Source organism: Larus michahellis, chromosome 1, assembly GCF_964199755.1.
Source record: "Larus michahellis chromosome 1, bLarMic1.1, whole genome shotgun sequence".
Classification (NCBI taxonomy): Eukaryota; Metazoa; Chordata; class Aves; order Charadriiformes; family Laridae; genus Larus; species Larus michahellis.
The window spans coordinates 210,814,086-210,823,182 of record NC_133896.1 but is presented as its reverse complement, the minus strand read 5'-3'; the positions used below and the strand labels follow the sequence as shown (position 1 = coordinate 210,823,182).

The window sequence follows — 9,097 nt, the reverse complement described above, 5'->3', positions numbered from 1 at the left end:
TTTTGGTTGTAATTGTAGCTTTCTTGAAGCTTCTAGTAAGGTGTTGCACAAAGCTTTTCTTATGCTTGATGATTAGTTGCTAAAGGTCTTCTTGAAAGCTGTCGGTATGAAGTGGTTCAGACTTATGTCCATATTGTGTGTTATGAGGTTTGTGTGTGTGTGTGTATATATATATGAGAACTTCTTGCACATAGAACAGGTTTGAATTGAACATCATACTTGTATGGTGACAGTTGTTATTTTGCTGCATTCTTGAGCAATAAAGAATAGTCGTAGGAAATATACATTAAGCAACTTCTTGGGAAGCTGCTGCTCCATGCGTATCCAAAGCAGCTGTTCTACTTCACTGTTCTTAACCTAAATTGACAGGTCTGCATGCAGTGATGGCCTTTTCGACAAATAAGCTCTTCGTTACCAAGTAATAGGATCTCTGTGGAGGTACTGGGGTCTCGTAGTTGCAGGATTTTTTTCCCCTTCTGAAAAGAAACAACGGATGCAAGAGGACTTCTGTGTTGCAGAAGTGCAAGCACCGCACATCAGCAGTGAAGGCGTTTGGCAAGACTTTCAAGCCTAGCTGCAAAAAAAAACCTAAAAAAAAAAAATAAAAAAAAGGTTAGGGACCTGGCGAGTCTGTCTTTTAGTGTTGAATATGCAGGGATTTCTAATGTTAATGGAAAACAGGCTGATCAGGCTTCTAACAGAGGTACAGTCGTGAAAATCTTGGTAGTGCATCTTTGAACACGAAACGGAGACATTAATGGATGATTAAGACCTTTACAATTGATTGCCAAAGCAATCTTGTGAACTTGGACATCTCTTTAATTAAAATTTAAATGGGAGATGCCTTAGTTCCTTTGATCGTTTGGAATGCTCTAAATAATAAATTTGCTGCTGTTCTGCATGGAGTTGACAACTGGGGTAATAATAGCTATTAATTTCTAAACGCCCACTTCAACAGCTTGCCGTGAGACTTCAGATACTTCAGTCACCTCCAGCGTAGCAAACTGCTCCAGCCAGCTTAGCCTCACGTTTTGGGTATCAGATATCGATGTTAATAGCGCGTATCGACAAACTCCGGTTTCAGAAAATGTGAGCCTTGTACAGGTGTAGAGTAAGCGTGTCAAATTCTGGATAAAATTTGTGGGTGAGGAACTGCCTATGAGAACAGCAGTACATACGCTAACTGTACTGGGTGTCCTGGCTGAATATTCCTTGAATGGCCACCTAAAAGCGAGGCTGGCCCCGGCGTCGGTAGCTGAGGATGGGTGCCTGAAGTTGCTGTACCTTTAGCCAAGCTGAGAGAGGCAGAACGACTGTGCTAACGGGAAACTCCCTACTGCGGTTACGCTGCATCTTAAATGGAAGAATTTTAAACTGGGCACTTCCTACTTCCATCCCAGCTTTCTAATATTGTAGTTTAAAAGTGGAAGTGATCTCTACAATTAGAGCAGTGCGTTCAGAAGGTCGTTCGCGCCTGCATGCCTTGCCCGTGACGGTGGCAATTGCAGCATTCAAGTCAACGTTGCAGATAATAACGGTGTTACGTGGAAGCTGCGCTTTTTGTCCTTTCTGAAGAAGTCTGGCAGAGCACCTGGGATGTACTCAGCTCAGCCTAATGCGTAACTTAGCATTCAGCTTCTAAGATTTAGGGTTTAAAAAAACCCAAATCTGAAATAGATAAGCAGAAAAAAAATAATAATAATAATAATGGTTTCTGTATGCCCTATGGATACTTTACAGAGTACTTCAAGCTTGGTGATTTAAAAGATGCACTTACAACTTCTGTGTTGTCAAAAGATACAGAAGACTGGTAATACTTAAAGTGAAGAATTAGAACAAACTGTTACTTTCCCAAGATGTGCTGTAGCTGGGATGATGATTATTATTATTATTATTCTAAATTTCTCACCTTTTTTGACCCCTCTCCTAGATGAGGAAGGAGCAACCAGCTGAATCTGGTACCCGAATTTATGAGTGAGTGAGAGGCCCTGGGCAAATGGATGGTTCAATCCGGGGATGACTTTTTACAGGAACTGTGGACAGGCTGCTTTGGGAAAAGCCTGTCTGCATCGTTACGCGCATGGTGAGAAATTCTTTGTTTTTCCAAATCTAACCCATTGTACCTCCTGAGCGTCGTAGTCCCTGGCCAGAGGGGAGGCTCTGGCAGTCTGTTTTGTAAAAGCTTTTTGCAAACAAGTGAGCTGAAGCGCGAGAGAGGCGGTAGAAGAAGTTCAGTTAAAAAGCCCCGTGGCAATCTGCAGACGCAGACGAGTCCGTGGTCTCTTACGTTTTCAAAGTTTATTTCGCGCTGCAAAATTCTTCTCTTTACACAAGCAAAACGGGACAACTTGAAGCTCAGTCGGTGTAGTGCTTTCTCACTCCCAAAAGGAAATGTTATTCCACCGGCAGGTGGAAAATCTAAGTGCAATACGCAGATTCAAGAAAACCCTAGTTAGATCGCTTCGTGTCTCCTTACGACACAGGAGAGCAACGGGGGCTTCTCGACAAGAGCAGGTTCAGAACTGTGTTTGTAAATGCTGAATTTCAAAGTACTGCTGTTTTAACTTTTCTTCCCAGATAGCCCGCTGATGAATAGCCTAACTTTGCAAAGGACACGACATCTTTCACAATGAAACTCTTCAGTATTTCCGCCACCCCACTGTGTCAGTATTTTATCTGACCGCTCTAATTGTTATAGACAGCGTCCTCTTCGGTGCCCCTGCATAGTTCCTTGTTTTAATAACCTTCTCTCGTAATGTCATAAAATGTGTGTTAATATCCCCGGGCAGTGTAAACAACTGGAAACGTCAAGGGGGGAACTCTGACCAGCTCGGCGTTGTTTCAAAGTCAGCTTTGTCTCGTGAAGAATTACAGTTTGTCTTCAGAGCTTCAGGAAATTCCTTACACACAAAAGTAGCAGCATAGGCGCAATAAACAGGATTCAACACTTGCAATTAATTTTTTTAATGTAATACTGTAATTAGACATTAAATTTATTATGTTGAAGGATGCTAATGGCTGCTCTGTCTGTAATAGGAGACGTGCTGTAGCCAAAATACAGGTGTCCTTCAAGGCCACAACGATTTCCTTTATGGGTTGATCTCAGAGGGTTGGTTGGTTGGTTATTTTTAAGAGTGGTAGAGGCCGTAGATTTTATTAATTAGCCACAAAAATGTATTTGTGCTCAGCATGAAAGCATACTCTTTTTGACTTTGACCTTAGCTAGCAGAGCCGAAATCTTAACAGGTCAACACAGCTCCATCAGACACCGCTGATTTCATGTCTGATTAATTTGCAAGTCAGGATGTTTCTACAGTAGTCACAAACATTTTACCTTTTAGGTTTCTTCTCGCTTCCCTTGCCAATATTTTCTCCTGAGGTAGAATTGTTATTTTTGTTATGAGACAGTCCTTGGCTAACACTCAATGGTTTCCAGTTCAATCTCTTCAGTTGTACTCGCTGCAAATAAAAGGATATTATTATTGATTGGCAAATGGATTGGAAGGCCAGCATTCCAAAATTAACAACGCTGTGTTAATAGCCGAGACATTTTGAACTTTTTAATATTAGCTCAAGCTTACTCATGTACAATTAGGTTTTAAACACAACTTTTCCAAATATTTAACTGCATAAACAGTCCCTCACAATCTTTAAAGTGACACTGGTTTCTTCCAATACAAGACTAAAGGCACTATGAAAACTAAAATCCATAGGGCCCGTCCTTCTACGTGGCTTTCGAAAGGAGGGCTCTTCTAAGGTGGAACTGGGGCAGAAGTTAGGTCCCTGCTTTGGATCATGTGCTGGGAGAACATGATCTCTGGTTCTGTAGGAGGATTGGCTTTAACTGGAGGAAGGAGAGGCTTTATCCAAACAAAAGCCTGTGTATTCTGGCATGACAGTAAAATTTTTCGGTAGCTACAAAAGCTTGTGAGCGGCGTGTGCACTGTGAAAGCCGCAGCAGCCCTTAAGAGCTGTAGGTGAGCAGCAGAAAGGAAGAGATAGCTCGAGCCAAATTAATCTCCTCTCCTATTAGATTTTGCAGAGTTGACACAAAGTCTGAGCTATGAGGCTTAGGATTCTTGAGTGTCTGTGTTGGTCTAGTAAAGTATTGATACTTAGACTGCTTTTTGTGACGTAACACCTTAAGCAGCACTTATTAGGGAAGAAATACAGACCTTTTACCTACAGGGCAAGAAACCACTAGTGGTTCTGCACTTACAAAGAAGGGAGGTAAACGCCTGAAATGTTTTGAAGTGGTAAAAGAAACCTCCTGTTCCAAGGTTGTGCCCAGAGCTTGAGCCCAGACCCGTAGCGTGGCACCTTGTCTTGCTGCCTCGGCCGAATATCCCTGGCTGTGGCTTGGAAGTGTCTTCTCTAATATGTGAATGATCCCTTTCAGTGCAGCCCTTCTGTTTTTTCAGGACTGGTGTCTTTGGTGCGCGTTAGGAGTCTGGGTTTTTATTAGTCAGCGGTCACTGGAGTCCAGGACTGGATCAAACGCGAGGACAGATGAGACGGGGTTTGAGGGGAGAGGAAGGGCTGCAGGCCTCCATGAAGTGAGGTGGGGGCCACTCCCAAGGGACTTCTGAGTATTTTCCCCCAGGAGATGCCCTTCTGGTGCAGACCTTGAGAGCCTTGCTGGTGCTCTTGACTTTGACTCATGCCCTCTGACTGGGGGGTTATTGCAGCTCTGGCCTTTTCTCCCTAAGTTTTGCAGTTCACAAGTTGGGAAGCGTTTCGTGGTTTCTGACGTAAAATGTATAAGGCAGATGTCCTGCAGATTGTTCTGCAACTAAATACCTATTATTCAGTTGCCTCAGCTAGTAAAGAGTTGAACAGGTTAACTGAACTGAGCCCTTCCAGTCCTGTTTCTCAGTGTCCCCCATTAGCACCTTTATGGCTCACATCACAAGTGAATTTTGGGCTCAAGATTCAGACTTGAAAACCCTATGCCTTGACGGCATTCTTAGATACCTGTTAGTTTGTGTGTCGCCTTCTTCTGACACAGATGCAGAGATTTGTTACAGAGCCACATGAAGCAGATCAGAATGGCAGATACTGCAGCCAGAAATGCAAAGACGACTGCTACAAAATGTAAATCTTCATAGATAATCTCTGCAGGGAGGACAGAAAAAAAGAATATTGTAAAATTGACTACGAGCAGATTAATGTTTAAACACAGGGTAAAGCCAAGAACTCCCATCTAGTTTGTACCGTAAACGTTGACTATGATGGTGCCGTAGGTGTTGGTTCCATACTCCTCTGTTACAGTGATAAAATAGTAGCCGGCGTCTCTCATGCCCACGTTCAGAAGCTGTATAGAGCCATTTTCAAAAGTAGTCACTCTGCCCTTGTACACCGTGGATATGTTGACATAATTCCCGCTTTTCCACTCAGCAATTTTGGTGGTGCCCCAGCTTGACACGTGCTTCCACTCAATGGTGGCGGCGCCTCTGCAAGAGTATTCAACGGAGAGCAAGATGTTTTGTGCCACTGTTGCGTTGATGTTGGGTTGTGGGACAACCAACGATACTCCTCCGGGTGCTGAAAGACAAAGGAGGGCGATGAGTGTGGAAGTGATGCTGCTCCAGCTGCCCTGGGCAGGATGGGACCTTGGGGGGTGATTCATCCTACCCATCACGTGGCCTGCTTTTAGAGAGGATGGATTATGCTTTGCAGTTTCTCTCTCTTTCTGCTGACCATAAAAGGAACATACATACTTAAATTAAAGACTAAATACACATTTTTAATTGATGATAGTCAGGAGAAATGTTTCCACCATACAGAACAAGTAACTGCCTGTATTTCAGTGTTTCGATACCCAAGAGGAGAGAGTTTGGAAGAGTCTTTTTGGGTAAGGGGGCATAACCTTTTCTGAAAACTGAGAAATGCTTTTGTGTTCATCAGTAACTGGCTTTCCTTTTAAATGGGAAGTTTAATCACTGTGGCCAAGGTAACCTATTATATGAATTAATTACCATCCCCCAAAAGCAAGAACTGTAGCAGGCTTAAGTGTGTGAACACTTGGCAAGAACTTTATCATGTTTTCAGGATGCGTAATCAACGTCTGAGACAACAGCTTTGTAAAGGCAGCCAGTTATGTGCCAGTGCAGATAAATCGCATGTAATCAAAGGTACACAGGTTCATGTGGAGTCAGGGATTTCATGTTCTTGACGATTTCCAGGCAAAAATGCATATGAAAGAATATTTAATTCTCACCCAGTTCCCACTGATGTGATTACGAAGCTGCTCATAACACTGTGAAACTGAACTGACCGTTTAGTTTAATGTCTAACTGCAATAATTTCTGCTTGCGTGTGGGTATTTCCGCATGAAGATTTGGATGAACACCAAACATCTGACTTTCAATCTGCATACCTTTTTTTTTTTTTCTTTATAATTAGTGGCACGTTTGAGACACTTGGCTAGGGACTGAAATCCTGTTATCTACCTGTAAAAATCAAACCAGACAAAAGGAAAATAAAGCACAGAAAATAAGCCTCGCCACTGAATGCCTTTTCCTAGTTTGGCTTGGAGCAGCTCCTCCGCTCTGCTCCCATACTGTGGGAACAGCCTGACTGCAAGAGCAGAACTGAAAAAATAATGCTGAGCTGCAAATGTCTGTAACCCATCAGGGAGGGAGGACGAGACCCTCAACTACGCTGAAGGAGTGCAAAGCAGCACCCTTGGGGATGCTCCTGGAGGTTCCGCAGAGTCTTCAGGGAAAAGAACGGTTTAAAATGGGAAAGAAAAAAAAAAAAAAAGAAAAAAAAAAACTTCCAAGGGAAAGAAATTCTTTTCAAAAATCTTATCAAAAAATAAGAACCCACCATGGCCAGCAAACCCCAGCGCAACCACAAATTGGGAGAGATGGGTAAATGAATTGCAAGCTGACTTCGCTCTATTTGGGATCTCTAGCAGAACTCAGAAACTCTGCTGGTCGAGACAAGGTAGGGAAGCTCGAGAAGCCAGTTTGATTCCCAGGTCCTCACCAGGACCAGCACAGGAGAAAGCCCAAGCCACGCTAATTTTTTTTTTAACCAGATGGGATCAAGGCTTTTTCCAAGATGACACTCCTGGGATTCTCCTTTCGTGGGCATCTTGTCATGCTGGTGCTTCCCAGTCCCCTTGCAGGGACACCACGCTTTCTGGGCAGCCCAGCACGTCCTCGGCTGAGCTGTGGTCTGCCGTTCAGCAGGAGAGACTAACCAGGGCCGTGAAAAAGGGGTTTGTGCCAGCTAGAGAAACAGAACAGACGGGAACCTCTGGTAATCACTGCAAATTGTTCTAATTGTTTTCTGCTCCCTGTGTTTATTTAAAGGCCTTTTGCTCTGTTTCTGACTAGACAGGGGCTGAGTGTCTCACCACGGTGACCCTTTTATGTTTTGATAAAGGCATGGCTTTGTTTTGAATATGTGATTGCAAGGTAAATGTTAAAAAAAAAATAATAATAAAACCCTTCCATTAATGTATTTGCAAACTTGTTCTGTCCCTCTCCGGCACACAAAGCCAAAAAAGGCAACGCAATAACCATTCAAAAACATTTTTAATACGCGGCCCGCCTGGATCACCCGAACCTGTGTAATCCAAACAGAGCTGCATCAGCCCTGAGAGCAAACATCGCACCCACCTGCAGCGCCCTGCGCGGGGCCACTGCGCTCCGCTGCTTGCAAAACCAGACCCTTCACGCCCAGTAAAACGCGCACCCAGGAGAAGAGAGGGTACGGGTGAGTTTGGTGCCGCTGGCACGCCTCTGCGCTGCGAAGCATTCGCCTGGCCCAGAGTCAAAGCTGGACGCGGGGCTCTGCGTACCCAGACCTGGCTGGAGCAACGCAGCCGGGCCCGCAGCGTGGTGGGGAGCGGGTGGGAAAGGGCTGGCAGTGAGGAGCCTCCGAGCAGGAGCTCTAAAATGGGGGGTGGTGGGTGGGGGTTTGGGGGGGAAGCTCTAAAACACAGCTCTCAAAACTCTGGGGATGGTTCCTCCACTCCACTGAGGGTTCCCCCACTCCACGCCTGCTTGCGCGTCACCTTGACGATGAAGGAGATGGCGCAAGGTGTCCAAACCGAACCCACTGGGGGCACTGCCCACCCCACTTCCCAGGCGTGGGGGGTGGCTGCGGCCTCCTCCAGCCCCCGCTCGGAGGGGACCGGCGGGGTCTCTGCGTTTTGCCCGGTCCCCGCTCGCCCCCCCGCGGGGCGCTGGCTTGGAATCCACCTTCCCCCTCCGCCGCCGCGCTTCCCAGCCCGACCCGAAGCCCTTCGGGCTGGTTAACCGGGATTTGTTTCCTCCTCCTTTGCCTTGTTCCCTCCTTTGTTGGGAATTCAGGGGGGGAAACGGCGGCTGCTCGGGGCCGCCCCCGCCGGGAGCGGGCGTGGGGGCTGGTCGCCCCGCGGCCGCCGTTCCTCGCCCCGGCGGCCGGGCTGCAGCCCCGGGCTGGCACCGCTCAGCTCCCCCCGCTTTCTCCGAGCAGCGGGAGCGGGGACGAGCCTTCCCCGGCCACTGCCAGCCTGCCTGACACCCCCCCCCCCACCCCCACGAAGTCCCGTCCCCTCCCGGCAGCCCAGGGTGGGGAGCCCCGGGGGAGCTGCCGGGGACACGCCGGGCGCTGGGGCTGAGCCGAGGGCAGCGCCGAGGAGGAAGAGGAGGAAAAAGCCGAGGGAGGAAGCGGGACGGAGGAAGGGACACTTACTCTGCAGAGCCCACCCGGCGGCCAGGCAGAGGGTGACGGTCCCCACGACGACGCCCCGTCCCCGGCAGCCCCGGAGCGGTCTCATCGGAGAGGAGCCGATGTCCCAAGGGGTTGCATTTAAGCGACTGGGCCGGCCAGCGCGGCCCGACCCCGGGGGCTGCCCGCCCGGGGGCTCTTCCTCCCTCCTCTCCCTCCTCTTCCTCCCCGTCTGGTGGCAGCCCCCGCCGCGCCGGCCCCCGGGCTCTCCCTGGCCTCACACCCCGCGATCCTCCGATGCGGATCGAAGATGCAATTGGCTGAGGAAGGGAAAGCGCTGCCCGGCCGCCTGCCATCGCCCCGGCCAGGAAATGAGCGGCGATGGGCGGCCGGCGGGGGCCGCGCAGCCCTGCCCGGCTCTGCCGCCCCC

The 9,097-nt window shown here is 47.9% G+C and overlaps 1 protein-coding gene across 1 annotated transcript; it reads right to left on the bottom strand.

Moving 5' to 3' along the window:
* Positions 1 to 3,334: 3,334 nt before the first annotated feature.
* On the bottom strand, positions 3,335 to 8,881 carry VSTM5 (V-set and transmembrane domain containing 5). Its single transcript, XM_074571302.1, has 4 exons — positions 8,692 to 8,881; positions 5,215 to 5,544; positions 4,975 to 5,115; positions 3,335 to 3,459 (listed from the first exon to the last, which is right to left on the bottom strand). The coding sequence occupies exons 1-4, from the start codon at positions 8,774 to 8,776 to the stop codon at positions 3,416 to 3,418; spliced, it is 600 nt and encodes a 199-aa protein (XP_074427403.1). The 5' UTR covers positions 8,777 to 8,881; the 3' UTR covers positions 3,335 to 3,415.
* Between the last annotated feature and the right edge of the window lie 216 nt (positions 8,882 to 9,097).

Bases quoted from the DNA above. Each gene is read 5' to 3' on its own strand.
- VSTM5 (XM_074571302.1), bottom strand. From the start codon at position 8,776: ATGAGACCGCTCCGGGGCTGCCGGGGACGGGGCGTCGTCGTGGGGACC. The intron at 5,116-5,214 runs GTACAAACTAGA...TCCTCCCTGCAG, and splicing joins CATCATAGTCAACGTTTACG to AGATTATCTATGAAGATTTA. The intron at 3,460-4,974 runs GTATCTAAGAAT...TTTTATTTGCAG, and splicing joins GGCGACACACAAACTAACAG to CGAGTACAACTGAAGAGATT.